Raw genomic sequence first — 15,849 nt, 5'->3', positions numbered from 1 at the left:
TCCCGTGGAGGTCTGGTCCACGGCACCCTCACTTTCCTGCCAGGGACCCAAGCGCCCAGGGGCCAACGCAGCTTTGGGGCAGGGGGACCCCCTACATGTTTTACTCTCCCCCAAATCGGACAGCACTCACCATCTAGCACAGTGGTTCTCAAACTTTTTGGTCTGTGGACCACCTGGCTCAATGCAATCCTTTCTGCGAACCATCAGTTGCTAATGAAAATGCACTGTTAATTACATAATTACACTCGAGCCATTTTTGCTATTGCTGCAGCTAGGAGGAATGTTTTAATTTAAATTATTAAATAGATTGTTTTAGCTTTCTCATGTTAGTTTACCAAACTTTATTTTAAATAAAGTAAAATATTAGTTTATGATTAACACAAAAGGTTTCAATGTTTTCTTTATTTATGGCAGGGGTGGGGAACTATCAGGTAGGTACCACACAAGTCAGAAGCAAAAAAAACTACTCTCAAACCCTCTAAGCCTGACCCTATCTGACCCCAGTCCCAAATTCCCCCATTACCTCATCACTCTGGTCCCCACTTTCCACCCCTGGCCCCACCCTCCCATGCAGTGGTGGTGTCCCAGTTCTGTGCTGGGTCCCTGTGCTGCCTAGTGGAAGTGGGCAGGGAACCGGGGTGGCTCTCAGAGGCAGCAGGGGCAGATTCCCTTACCCCATTGCTTCCTTCTCACCCAACACCACCACTGCCTCATCATCCCCCAGCGCTCAACACCCCAGATCTCCCTGCCTCTCTCGCGTGGTGGCAGCTGCTCGGGGATGTTCCCGGCCAGGCCCAGGGGACAGGAAAGCTTGTTTCCACACCTCCCCCCACCTGCAGGTCCCTGCATGTTGGCAGGACTGGGGTGGATGGAGCAGCAGTGGTGCATGTGCAGGGCAGGACCTCAATTCCGTGGCTCTGCGCAGGGAAGTGGGTGGGGAGCTGAGGCATCTCCCGGGGGCATCAGGGGTGGACACCCCCATCCCATTGCTTCCTTCTCCCCCAGCTCCCCCTCATGCCAGAGGGGCCAGGGCAAGCAGAGCAGCTGTGGTGTGCATGCTGGGGCAGGGCCTCAATCCTGCAGGGGGTGCTGTCCCAGCTCTGCATGGGGTCTTTGTGCTACCTGGTGGAGGCTGGTGGAGAAGCAAGGCAGCTCTTGGGGACATCAGCGGTAGACACGAGTCTGGGCTTTTTTCACCTCCTCCCCTCCCATGCGCCTGGAAGCCGGAGTTGGTGCTCCAAGCCTCGTGGCTGTGCAGGCTCAGTGGAAGGGAGGGCGGAAGGTCAGAGCTCCTGCTGAAGAATCTGTGTGCCACTGAAAATTGGGTTACATGCCATTTATGGCATGCATGCTGTAGGTGGCTGACCCCTGCCCTAGAGACTGTAGAGACATTTGAGTTGCCTTTGGTATATACTGGAAGAGAGGCACACACTAAGGCTAGTTTGCAAATGAGGCTAAGCATGGAATATCACCTTGCCTCATTTGCATAATTAATAAGCACCCGCTTTTTGCGCAAGAGGCTTTTGCGAAAAAAGGAGCCATATACACGGCTCCTTTTTGTGAAAAAAAACCCTCTTGTGCAAGAGCCGTTTTTCCAGAAAAAAATGTAGAAGAGCTGCTTGAGATGAAAATCTCACTCCTACCTGGTCCATGGTTTAAATGACTTGCAGATCCTGCACTTATCTGACTGGTGAGCTCCCCTAGGCACCAGAGACACGGAGTTGTGGTGGGTCACTTGTTTGGCATAAGCTTGGTGCAAGAACTGCACAGTTTGAACCTCTGGGAGTTGGGCAAGCCCTAAGTCCCAGAGGAAATGCAGGTGGAGCAGGGGGAGACCCCCATGCACCCACCTAAAACTAGAATAACTGGACAATAACTAACAACACTATAACAACTAATGTTCGTGTTAGGGATATGTGGTACACTTGCAAGGCAATAGGAACCTCCATATTAACCATCACTAGCAGTAAGAAGGAACTGTTGGGAAGTCAGGTTGCCAGCGTCATATATAGAGGGCCACACCAGTCCCACTCCAGGGGGGCTCCATAACTGACCCAACGGGTAGCATGTGCCACCTAAATGGAACAGATATGAGCAAGCACTTGAACACAACTGTACACATTTTTCAAATGCAAACAACCCACCTAGTTTCTAGGGTACTTTTTAGTCTACCCCTACGACCTACACTTTCAACAACAAAGTACTAAAAGATCAGAATCCACATCTGAAATAACAAATCATGAAATGGAGGCAATTTTGATAATAAAACAGGACATTGACTCATTCATCTCTTCTCTTAACATCATGACTAAGCAACTTCCTATAGATTGCTGCTTGAAATAAGCATTTTCTTTATACAAAATACAAAAACACAATATGAAAATCATCATCCACACTTAACAATCTGACACATAAATGTAGGTAGATGTTCCTTTAAACAAACTTTATTCTCTGATGCCTCCCTACTTTCTCCTTCCCTTCTTGCTCAACCCTATTCTCCAGTGAGTGATAAATAAATCTTTTGTTTATTCAAATTGCTCTCAATTGGTTCTAATGAGTTTTTCAGCCTGTTGATATATGAAGCAGATAGAATAACTGACTCTCTGGTCAAGACTAGAAACAGACTTGTTTTAATTAGTTAACTGGGACAATGGAAGATACAGTAAACCCAGGCAATCTATTTGTACAAATTACTTACTCAACTTGAAAGATGACAGATTTTCCCCAAATGGATACAAATGTTAATTTCATCCTTAAAATTATTACCTTCTTTTTTATTTTGTTAACTTATTCACTCATAAAATTATAAAAAGCATAAAATGCTGAAAGATGGAATTTTCTTCTTGAATTGAAATAAAATATTTTGACATTTATTAGTTCCATAAAAAGTTGCTAAAAAAAATAAACATTTTGAGTTCATAAAAACCATATGCTCTACTGTTTATAAAAATGAACTGTGCTGGGACACTGAAAAAACATTCTCCAAGAACAGCATTCTTTGGAGGATTTTTTTTAAATCCTTTTCTTGATTATCTGGATGGTCACCACATGTCCAGAATCACAGCACCTTCGGAGCACTTTGTAAATGTACTACACGCACCTTAATATATTGTGGCATAACTTTAACACCAAAAGCTGATACCTATATTAAATGCACAAGAACTTTAACCCAACATGGATAGTGGCTAATTCAACCTCTGAAAGCCAGAAAAAGAAGTTACTTACCCTGTGCAGTAATGATGGTTCTTCGAGATGTGTGCCCCTGCACAGAGTGAGTAACTTCTTCTTCTCGTTTGAATAGTGCTCCATTCAGGTGACTAAGTAGTAGTATCTGCTATACGGTAGTGAGTATTGGAGTCATTTATGGGAAGAAGCAAGGACCACATCGGCTAGACTGGTGATAGGTATGGGTCCTTTCTGTAGGGCAGAAGTAGCCAACCCATTCTGGGCAAAGAGCCTAGATATCAGTGGATCCAGCGAGAAGAGCCGGTGCAAAGTTGTCAAGCAAAAGGGATTAGCTGATTAATCAAAATGTAACATCCCTAGGGCAGAGCACTAATTTGTGTATTATTGGTGTGTTCAAAAGGGCAGAGATAAGGTTGTATTGTGGGTATGACGAATACCTTAACTTTGTGTTTCCTGGGTTTCACTGATTTAAGTTTTGTTACCTTACCTCTTCATTTCCTGGTTTCCAGAGATTTAAGACATTTTTAGACATTTTTCCAGACATTTTTTACATTCAGGAGTGGCATGAGGCACCACTGTGCAACTTCAATGCATGTCACCATCTGCTAAGCAATTGCTGAGACTCATACTGCCTGGAAATACTCTTCCTTCAAAACAGCCCTAGTTTTGTAACACATGTACATTTCACTATTTTAGGCACATCAGTTTGGCGCTTTTTCACTATTGCTTCCCAAAAGGGACAGTGACTACAGTAATTCCTCATTTAACACTATAGGTGCGTTTCTGAAAATGTTCGTGCTAAGTGAAAACGTGCTATGCGGGGTCAATTTTCCCATTTAAAATAATGGAAAAGGTGGGGGTTGCGTTTCAGCTGGTGGTGGCAAAGTCAATTTTTTGTTGGTGCTCCGTCATCAACGTCAACATTAGATATCTAGCAACACAAGTTGCTGCCGTTTGTTAAAACACAAAGATAAACACGTGAATGAGCGGAGGAGCGCTGTGATCATGTGTATTCATCTGCTCATGTGTATTACCACTGTTTTCACCAACTTATACCGCCGCACAAAGTAGTCCGCCACTTGATTATTTTTGTGTTATTTCGGGGATGTTCGTGTTATTTGAAAAAATTCCTTAAAAAAATCGTGCTATTGCGAAAATGTGTTAAGCAGGCACATGTTAAATGAGTAATTACTGTGCAGGGATGTTAGCAAGTAGTCAACTAGTCGACTATCCAATAAGCATAGGCTTATTGGGTAGTTGAGTAAAGAATCAACTACTCACTTCCTGCCCCCCCAAGACGCAGCAAGGGGGGGGCAGGAGCCGGTTCCCCCTAGCATCGTCTCCATGGTGCCCTCCTGGACTCCTCACTGCCTCTATTAGAGGCAGCAAGAGAGGGACAGGGGAGGCTGCTCTGGCATTATACATTGTTGGTAGCAAGGACAGACAAATGGACAGCCACTGGATTAGGATTCAAAACATTCAGGGTGTTGACAGTAAGTTAGAATATTAAGATCAAGGACATTACAATCAAAAGGACACTAAAATCAAAATGGAGTCCTGAGTTTTACACAGAAATCAAAATGGAACCCAAAGGACTGAAAGACTTTTTGCCGCCAAAAACCATCGTCTACATACAGCACATGGTTATGCACACAGCACTGTTGCTTTGCACACGGCACTAAAGTCTGCACCCAACACTACACCTTGTGCACTAGAGACGCTCCTGCTGTTTTTCCCGCCTTGGGACCTTTATAAGCTGCTCCCCTGAAGGGATCAGGTTCTGCTGTTCTGATCTGCTGCTCCGCCCTGTTCCTGATTCCTGCTCCTGTTGAAGAAGAGCCGTGGCGAAGGCTGGGACCTGCTTCCCAACAGACCATACCAGATTCCATTCCACCGCTACCTATACGGATGCATTAGCTCACTATTGTGGCAACTGCCCAGTGAGTTGTGGATTATAGCTACCTATAGCTCCGGACCGAGAGCAGCTATCACCCTGTTCCACTCCAATCATTGTGGCGAAGGCCCTATTTTGGAGCTGAGAACTGTTTATCATCGGGTGCTTGTGTAACATCATACCAGCGACAAATCATCAATTGGACTCCTCAGTGTTCCTCCCCTGAGGCTGCCTATGCCAACAGGTTGAAGGTCCTGAGCCACGGCTGTTATCTGACTCTAGAACAGTCTGAGTATAGTGCTTTTCTTGTTATACTGTGCTATCTTCTATTACTTCTGGGGTGAGGAGTTGGTTTATGCAGTGTTGTATTCTGGGGTTATTCTTTGTGTTGTTACCTGTTGTATTCAATATATCTTTTAAATTTGACATTCGTGTCTGTGTTTATTTCGGACCGGAGAAATCCATTGGTGATAGATACAGTGGTTTCCAGGTGGGACCACCTTCTGGGACAAAGGCATTTTCCATCTATTCAGATCGGCCCCACACTAAATTTGGTTTACTAGTGTGCCTTTGCTAGTAACAAGGGTCTGTGACTTTAGCAAGCTACTTAATTTATCCTGTGGCTCAGTTTCTCATCTGTAAAAAGGGGATAACAGTTCTCTCCTATTTCAGGGTGGTCTTGTGAGGATTAACAATTGCCATGCTCTCTAATAACACTACATTTAAGTATCTGAGATAGATATTCAATTTAGAATACTAACTCTCTTCTTCATTTGGAACTATAGGATGAAAACACTATCTAATTTCTGCAGTGTCTTGTATCAGCAGAAGCACCTTAACCCCCCCGCCCCTCCAAAAAGAAGAAAAAAGAGCATGTTATGATATCAACTCCTGCTGTGAAATCTTATTTATAGAATCTCAAAAGAATCCAGAAAGCTTTTCAAGATCACCCACCTGTCAAACTGAAAAGTCTTGCTGACCAAAGTATGACCAGGACGACTGCATTTTACAAGGACAGTTTCCTATCAGAAAAACAAAGAGGTTACAATTAAAACACATAGCACAAATGATCAAACAAGAATAAGCCCTTCTTTGGGCCAAGCTCATCATTAGAAGCAAGCTCCCTATAGACCCAGACTCACCAGTTAAAAATGGCACCAGACCCTACCAAAACAAACTGACCAGCAGCGGCTGAATCAGGACGCCTGGGGCAGAGCAGCTGGGGTGCTGCCGGGTTGGTCCGGAGCGGCGCTGCGGGACCAACCCGGCAGCCCCCAGCTGCTCTACCTCAGGGGTAGGCAAGAAAAGCCTGGTCTGCTGGAGGGGGGGGGGCACTAGCTGCACCCCCCCCCCCAGCAGACCAGGGGTACAGAAGCAAAGCCGCGGAGCACGCCCGCAGCGGGACAGCCCAAGCGCGCCTGGGCTGTCGCGCTGCAGGCGTGCTCTAAGGCTTTGCTCCCCGTCTCCCTGCAGACCAGGGAGATGGAGAGCAAAGCCGCGGAGGACCCAGGCGGCGGGACCGCGGTGCGTCTCGGTCCGCCGCCTGCGTCTTTCTGGTTAGGATGACAACTACAAAAGTGCTGACAGAAGAGCTTCTCTCATTGGCACAGAACTACCGCTTCTCAGGAAGGTAGAATAATGTACTCATATTTTTTAATCTACAATTGAATCGCAGATGCAAATTACGTAGAAATATCATGGTAATCCACAGTGAAGTAAAGGGACATAATAAAATTGCTGGCATTCAACAACACTTCAGTAAAATACAATTTCTAAATATATTATGTAGTAGTTTTTAAAGTTTGCCAAGCATCAGTGGCTCTTTAAAGCCTACGCAGAGTGCAATCACAGCACCTTGGCAAGAGTAGCACAATAACTCAAATCTTGGAGTGCTTTTCTGCTTTCCTCAAATGTCTCGTTAACTGCAGACAAAAATAAAATTGCAAAGAATTACGGTATTTCACCCAACTGCTCAAGGAGGGAAGCATATAAAATGTTTTTTTTTTAAACGACAAGCCATCCAATTCCGAGGACTTTCATAGCTACTTGAAATTTTATTATATTTTGCTGGAAGTGCAGAAGAAAAAAAAGGCTATGTTTCCAATAATGCAGAATCAGAAAAAATTAACATGCAGGGGTAACACTAAACCCTTTTAAATAATAACTCAAACCAGTGGCTTAGTGTGTTCCCAATACTTTGAATGTTTCTACATAATATGCCCAGAATACAGGTGGCTATTAAATATAAGACAACGACACTGCATACATGTATTTCTTATGTTGAATTTACAAGTAGTACTGCTTCCTCAAAGAAAACAAGTGCTGGTGCAATTTGCTAATCTACCTGCACCAAAACTCACTCTGTAGATTCAACTGGCCTATGCCTGACCAATACATTAGGCTACTTGAGACAAAATATAAATGCTTGTCTAAGTTATACATCAGTTGTAGCTGATGTACCTGACAAGTGGAGAGGTCAGAAATGTGAGGTTGTTACAGAAAAAGCAACCAAGAGTTTGTGAAGTGAAAGTCAAGAGTGAGGTGGAGCAGTGGATTTATGAAAATATTTTCTGATTCAGAAATAGAATCTATTTTCAGACCAGTTTCCTTCCAAGATAAGCAATGAGAAAGAAGAATCCTATTGATTTAGGACGGGAGGGAAAAATGTGCTAACGGGCAGAGGTTTTGATAGGGGTATGTATGGTAACTATCCTCTTTAAGGGCTCAGACAGCTACCATTGCTGCCAGCCTACAAAAGCTCTGTGGTTTTCTCTAGATACACAGCCATGCAGGTTACGCCTGACGTTATCTGTGTCCATTGGTGTTGAAAGGACTGAAGCCGGTGGGTAAACTGTAGATGGTAAGAGGATGGTGCAGTAGCAGTGGGGATTTCTCTCTGGTCCTCGACCAAACCTTTACATTTGTTGTTTGTAGGATGAAGGTTGGATCATTGTGGGCTGCTGTTGATGCTGAGTTCTGCATCTCTGCTGCCTATGCTTCTGCCTAAAGTCATAATGGGGTGGTTGTCTGTATGGCTCTCTGAGTCTCGAATATTTATTGTATTTGAGTCTCTTATTAGGTGGTATGTACATGCCCAAGGTTCTTAGCATTGTTGGGAAATCTTTCATGGAGTGTAGAACTTCATCTGTTTTAGCCGTGAACAGGTTAGTTTTGTCAAATGGAAGATCTTCTACTTTCTGCTGCAGCTCTCTCAGGATTCCCAATGCTTGGAGCCACAAGGCTCTGCGCATGACAATGACAGTTGCCAAATCAGCCCCTAGTAGATGTAAGGTGTAACTGCAGTTTCCCTTCACCATCTCCATAAGAATCAATTATTTTGCAGCAGGAAAAAAAATCTGTGAGGGACTTTAATTTTGCACTTGCACAGTGGCACAGAATTCACCCAGAAGTACCAGTTGCTCTTTCCTCTACTTGTCCAGAGGGACAAGTAGAAGATAAGAAGTTGCAGAGTGCATGAAGTAATAACCACATTTATAAAAACTTCTTTTCCCTCAAGCAGTTATACAATTTTGGGCTGCTAAATGTGTTGACCTGTCCCCCCATTAGGTCAGCCTAGTGCACAGCCAATATCCACCCACTTCCAAAGCTCAAACAGATGGATAACTTCTACTAAAGAGAGCCCACAATGAACAGCTGCCATCCCCACACCACCAACTTCAAGAAAAAAAGCTTGTCATTGTTACTGTTAAACTGAAAAGTTTGGCTTACACGTGTAAATAAAGCAGCAGCCTTGCCAAGCAAATGTTGAATGAGAAAATCTGAAAACTCAGGCATATGTACTTTCAAATCTTGAAAGCCAACAGATCTGAATTAAATAAGAAATTAAACAAGAAAATACCTTGGAAACAGTCACCCTGAAGCCCTGATACAACAGCCAGATTCTCCATATGAAAATGATTTTATTTATAGATGCAATCTAAGGCTTTAAAATCTTGAATTAGCTCAGAAATGCCATGCTGTACAGACAATAAAAGCCTAACCCCCTTTTAGACTTTGGATCTGAAATTGTGACTCTAAAGACAAGCCGTACAAGACTGTAAAAAAGATCACTTGTCTCTTTTCCAGTTTTCATTATAAGAATCCCGAAATTAACAGCATGAACATGTACTTAAATTTTACTCTTTCTGAACAGTCTCAATCTCCCTTCCCTCCAAGGTAATTTTGCCCAGGTTTCAGGACTACTTATACTACAGTTCAATCTGTGTTAAGCAAAACCTTATTCAACAGAGTTGTTTATAGGTTCTACCAACCACTCTAAATATATCTGTGTTGGAACCAAATTACAATAGTACTGTCCCCCTTATCTTAGATAAAACAGCTGAGTCCTATAGCAGAGACAGTATAGCCATATCTGTACCAGGAGATTAGTCCAGATTTACTAAGTTTGACTTCTGGGCACCTGATTTTACAAATTTGAAGTTCTGTGTTCTCACTACGCGGAAGAATCAAGGCAGGCTCTGTTAATGTGGACATGCTACCACAGACTCAGAGCCCCAGGAAGCACTCTGGGGAGCTGCGTGAGGCCTCCTGGAGGCCATTAAATTTGAATTAGTGGCACCCGAGTGTCTACATTAGGGGTGGGCAAAAAGGCCTCTGCGGGCTGGATTCAACCCACCAAGTGGGTGGATCTGGCCCGTGGAGGCCCTGCTGCTTCCCTGCTCCTAGGCCAATTAGGGCCTGGGGGCAGGAGAGCACGCAAAGCCTCCTCCAGCCCTGCCAGAAACACATGGCACTTGGAAGCACTGCACGCTGTTCACAGGGCAGGGGGAGATCGGAGGAGGCTTTGTGGGCTCCCTCACCCCCAGGACCTATTTGGCCTAGGGACAGAGGAGCACGAGAAGTCTCCTCCCATGCCAGGAGCATGGGCACCTAGAGGGAACTTCGGGGGGGGGGGGGGGGCGGCAAAGGCACTTCCTCATCTCCAGGCCAATCATGGAAGTATCTTGGTCCCGCTCCTTCAGCTTGATGTCCCACCCCTTCCTGTGCAGCTCGGGGCCACATCAAAAATTTCCAAAGTGGCCCCCAGCAAAAACTTATTGCTGACCCCAGTCTACACTAACATTATTTCAGACTTACAAGTTTGGGATTAGCATTATTCCTCATGAAAAGCGGGAGTACAGAATTCGAATTCCACAGCCCCTTATTCTGTAATAATAGGCTTGGTCATGTGGATGCATTGCTTACAAATTTGACTTTGGGGGGCTCATTTCAGACTAAGGTCCTAGTATAGACTGGGCCTATGGAATCATGACATGTCGAAAGTTCTAGCACAGTTCAGGGATGTTGTAAAAATATACAGAGAGATGATGTGTAAGAGGAAAACATATTTTACTGCGTAGGGGAACAACTTCTTGTGAGTTAGTCACTCAATACACCTGTATTTATTTGTACTGAAGATGAGCTCTAATGAAAAGAGTGTAGACAGTTGCGTAACCATGCTACATGCACAGTTTTGTAAAATATTTCATAAAATGATTAAAGTTCTATCTCCAATGGTCTAGGAAACACAGCTAGCCTCTTGATAGCAAGATTCATGATTCAATATGGTTCTGGCTAATGTCTTTCTAGTGCCAGCATTGACAGGGCCTTTCAAAGAGGAAGAAAGGATATGCAATAAATAACCATCTTTTGCACTGTGTACCTCATCACTGTATCTACACAAGTTTTATGGTACAAACAATAAACCTCACAACATCCTTGTGCAGTAGAGACTATGGTATGTCTACACTACAAAGTTAGTTCGAACTAACAGATGTTAGTTCGAACTAACTTTAATAGGTGCTACACTAGCGCTCCATTTTACGAGGATTAAGCCTAGTTCGAACTAGCTAGTTCGAATTAAGGGGTGTGTAGCCCCTTAATTCGAACTAGTGGGAGGCTAGCCCTCCCCAGGTTTCCCTGGTGGCCACTCTGGCCAACACCAGGGAAACTCGTCTGCCCCCCTCCCAGCCCCGGACCCCTTAAAGGGGCACGGGCTGGCTACGGTGCCCGTGCCAGGTGCAAGCCTGCCAGCACCCAGCCAGCAGACCCTGCACCTGGCACGGATCGAGCCACCCACCCGATGCCCACCAGCCCTCCCCCTCTTCCCGGGACCAGGCTGGCGGCTCCCGGGAGCTTGCCTGGGACTGCAAGAGGCGGGCACCCGCCTGGGCTAGTGCGGACATCGTGGACCTCGTCCACGACCTCCGCACTAGGCACAGGAAAGTGGCCGGCTAGGGCAGGAGAGCTGCCAGCCTGGCCACCCAGGAGCAGGTGTGCATGAAAATCAAGGGGGTCCACTGAGACCCCCGACCCTGAGCCCTGAGCTTACAATGGCCGTACTGGGTCAGACCAAAGGTCCATTTAGCCCAGTAGCCAGTCTGCCGACAGCGGCCAACCCTAGGGACCCTGGAGGGGATGGACCGAAGACAGTGACCAAGCCATTTGTCTCGTGCCATCCCTCTCCACCAGCCTTCCACAAACCTTGGGCAGGGACACCACTCCTACCCCCTGGCTAATACCACTCCATGGACCCAACCTCCATGACTTGATCTTACTTCCCTTTAAACTCTGTTCTAGTTCTAGCCTTCACAGCCTCCTGCAGCAAGGAGTTTCACAGGTTGACTCTTTGCTTTGTGAAGAACAACTTTCTGTTACTAGTTTGAAGCCTGCTACCCATTCCTTTCCTTTGGTGTCCTCTAGTCCTCCTTTATGGGAACTAATGAAGAACTTTTCTGTATGCACCCTCTCCCCCCAACTCCTGCTTTTAGAGACCTCTATCCTGTCCCCCCTCCGTCTCCTCTTTTCTAAGCTGAAAAGTCCCAGTCTCTTTAGCCTCTCTTCATATGGGACCTGTTCCCAACCCCTGATCATTTTAGTTGCCCTCCCCTCTCCCAGCCTCTCTCTTCCCCTCTCCCACCTCCTTTTCCCAGTCTCCCCCAGTTTTGTTCAATAAAGACAGATTCCATTTTTGAACACAATTGTCCTTTATTTGTACATCAAGAAGAGGGGCTAGGGAAGGGTAAGTGGAAGGAGGTGAGGGAGGATTGGGGTACGCGCCCCCGATGGGGAGGACTGGGCTGGCTCTGCGGGCTTCTGGGGGTGGAAGCTCTCCTGCAGCCCCCCAATTGTCCCCTCTCCCCAGATGGCAGCCTGCGGCAAGTGCAGCCTGGCTGATGGCTGAGTGCTGTGATGTGCCCAGTGTGGGTACTTTGGGCAATCCAAGCCAGGACTGCTTCGCAAGTGGGGCACCCCTGAGAACTGTCTGTCCGGGGTGGGGTTCGGGACCCTTTAAGCACAGCCCTCGGCTAGCCTGAGACAGCATCTCCACGCTCTAAGTCCTCCTCTGATGCCCTGCCGGCACTGCTTCTGGCCATCCTTAAGCCTGGTTCAGGGTCCACTTAATGTGGACATGGTAGTTCGAATTAGCAAAACGCAAATTCGAACTAGTTTTTTAGTCTGGATCTGTTAGTTCGAATTAGCTTAGTTCGAATTAACTAATTTGAACTAAGTTAGTTCGAATTAACGTTGTAGTGTAGACATACCCTATTATACCCCATTAGCAGACCAGGAAACTGAGGTTAAATGACATGCTCAAGATTACACAATGCATCAGTGACAAAGCAGGGAATAGAAATCAGGAATATTAACACCCAACATGATGCTCTATACACTCGAGTATCCTCAGAACAACTCAGTTTGAAGTCTAGCTAGTACTTTTGTCCTTACCTGTAATCTGCACCTTCAGGATCATTAGAGATAAGCAAAAAATCCTGAGACACAGTCATAATTACAGACTGTCAATTTAAACAAGAGAACTATTCAACTCAATAACTACCTCAGGAACAAGGAGAATCTCCCTTGTCTTGACCCAAACTCCTTTAAATTAGAAATATCTGTCATGAGAATGACTAATTGTTTCCAAAAACAAAGGTATCTGGACTGCAATTAAAATTAATTTTTTTTTAAATCGAGTTTCTCCCTGAAAAACTGTATAACTACTCTAGATACACACATTGCCTAGGTTACTAGAACTGGAAGAGGCTGGTGAAAAACAAGTTTGTTTGCGTTGGGCAGCTGACAGTCAATTTTGGATAGTTAATTATATCTTCACCTCTTATATTCACTTTCTCCTTAGCTGAAAAGTCCCCTATCAACATGGACGAGGAAGCAGCAAACCCAAATTTTCTTTAAAAAAATCTTACAAAAATGTATTTTAAGGACGTACCATGAAAAATTGGAGTGTTTAAAATCAATAATTTCAAAATTAAAATATTCAAGATAAAGTACTTTACGGAGAAAAAAGGAAGTTACTCACCCTGAGCAATAACAACTATTCTTCGAGATATGTGTCCTCATGGGTGCTCCACTGTTGGTGATAGGTGGTCCCTGGAGCCACAGCTTGGAGCTTTTCAAGTAGTTGTCAATTGGGCCGCGCATGTGCGAAAGGCACCTCGTGCCGTTTGCACCTTAGCGCCTCATGTGTGCGTGGCCCGACCAGCCAGGATTCCAGCTAGAGGGGAGGAAGGGAAGATCATGGAGCACCCACAGGGACACACATCTGGAAGAACAGTTGTTACTGCACAGGGTGAGTAACTTCCTGTCCCTGTGGGCACTCCACTGTTGGTGATACAAAGCAGTACTCAGCATGGATGTGGGACTCAGAATCACTGCTTGACAGCCAAAAATAGGACCGCTGTAATCACGGCTGTATCAGCTGCAGCTGAGGCATAATGCTTGACAAGAGTGTGGTCAGATGACCAAGTAGCTGCCCGGTAGATGTCTTTGAAGGGCACATTGTTCAGGGAAGCAGAAGAAGTTGTAGTAGCATGGGGCGGGGGGAGAGAGGGAGGGAGGAGTGTGCTGTTGGTGGAGACATCAACAGCTTATTCCGGATAGAATAGTAGCAAATTATACAAGACGATATCCATTTGGAGATACACTGGGTTGAAACAGGCATACCTCTTGGATGCTCCGCAACAGAGATGAAAAGATATGGAGATTTGCAGAAAGTGTGAGTTCTATCTATGTAAAAAGCCAATGCCTGACAAATGTCTAGAGCAGGGGTGTCCAAACTTTTTTCAAAGAGGGCCAGATTTGATGAAGTGAACATGCGTGAGGGCCGACCATTTTGCCTGACATTCTTTGAACCATTAAAATTAAATGCAGATTAACTATTTTATGCAAAGTTTATTGCAAACGGCATACTTTTCATTTCGTCACATGGATGACAAATCTAAACAGGTGTTAAATCACTCTGCCTTTCATATCTGAAGGCCAGATGAAAAAAAAATCCAGGAAGCTGAACTATATGTCAGGAACATTGTAAAGTACATTACATATTATTGGTAATAAAGGTTGTCTGTCAACTTTTAAGTTCAAAAAATATGAACAGGAACATAACACCAAGTATACATGTTGTGTCCAAATATATTTATAACTGATTTAGACCAACTGACATTAACTGAGATTTTACAATGTATTCATCTCCATACATATGGATTCGTTGGGAGCCATAAAAGATAGAAATTGCCAAATTACCTGTGGGGCCGTATTAAACCGGAACACGGGCCAATTGCGGCTGGACTTTGGACATGCCTGGTCTAGAGTATGAAACATCCTTTCTCTGGAGGATGCGTGAGGCTTCGGAAAGAAAGTAAGTTAAAATATGGGCTCGTTGATGTGGAACTAAGTGCCAATTTTAGGTAAAAACATAGGATATGGACACAAAGTCACCTTGTCCTTTGAGAAGACTGTGTAAGGAAGGCAGACCATCAGAGCCCTGATCTTGCTGACCGTTCTGGTGGAGGTGATGGCGATCAAGAACAGCACCTTCATCAGAAGGAACGGCAGTGGACATGTTGTCATGGGTTCAAAGGCTGGTTATATAAGGCAATTTAGAACCAAATTCAAGTCCCATGAGGGTGCTGGGACCTTGTGTGGGGGGTAGAGGTTCAGGAGACCCCTGAGAAATCTTCTCGTAGTAGGGTGTGCAAAGAGAGATGATTCATCAACCTGGTCATAGAAGGCTGTTATTGCCGCCAGATGCACTTTGACGGAAGAAACAGATAGACCCCAAGTCTTTAGATACAGAATAGTCAAGGATACAGTGAAGTGGAGCAGTGCAGGGATCAACATGTGCCTGTTGGCACCAAGAAGAAAATTGCTTCCATTTCTACAGGTGATTCTGGTTGATGGCCCCCTGCTATGAAGGAGAACAGATCTCACTTGGTTCAGAACATTGGGATTTAGGCCCACAAAACCAGATAGGAACCACGTATGCAGGTGAAGAGTATGAGGCTGAAGGTGGAGTACAGTCCCCCGATTCTGAAAGAGGAGGTTGTGGCGGTGAGGAAACTGATATAGTAGCTCTATTAAGATGCACAGGAGGTATGGGAACCAGGACCCTCTGGACCACAAAGGGGCTATCAAGATGACTTGTGCCCCAGCAGAGTGAATCTTGCGCAGGATCCTGGGAATAAGCGGGATCAGTTGAAACACATAGTGGAAATGGTTCATTCCAAAGCATCAGACAAGGCCCGCGTGGGAACAGAAGCAAGGACACTTGGCATTGCACTGAGTGGCAAAAAGGTCTACTGAGGAGAACCACATCAGTGGAACATGGAGGCAAGTTCCGTTAGGTGCAACTCCCACCCATGGTCAATGGAGAAATTGCAGATCAAAGCATCATCGATTACTTTGTTTGCACCCAGTAGATATGAGGCCCTTCATGTGAGTCTGTGGCTAATGCACCAGTTCCATAAACAGAT

General features: G+C 45.2%; 1 protein-coding gene across 2 annotated transcripts in view; it reads right to left on the bottom strand.

Moving 5' to 3' along the window:
* The window catches only part of KIF25 (kinesin family member 25), a 70,865-nt gene that overhangs the window by 31,159 nt on the left and 23,857 nt on the right, over positions 1 to 15,849 (bottom strand). For both annotated transcript variants that reach the window (XM_075924667.2, XM_075924666.2), the window contains exon 8: positions 6,035 to 6,102. In XM_075924667.2, the coding sequence (XP_075780782.1) occupies positions 6,035 to 6,102 (68 nt within the window). The remainder of the gene's footprint in view (positions 1 to 6,034; positions 6,103 to 15,849) is intronic.

Source organism: Pelodiscus sinensis, chromosome 3 (assembly GCF_052426305.1).
Source record: "Pelodiscus sinensis isolate ZL-2025 chromosome 3, ASM5242630v1, whole genome shotgun sequence".
Classification (NCBI taxonomy): domain Eukaryota; kingdom Metazoa; phylum Chordata; order Testudines; family Trionychidae; genus Pelodiscus; species Pelodiscus sinensis.
This window is presented reverse-complemented; position numbering and strand designations above follow the sequence as displayed.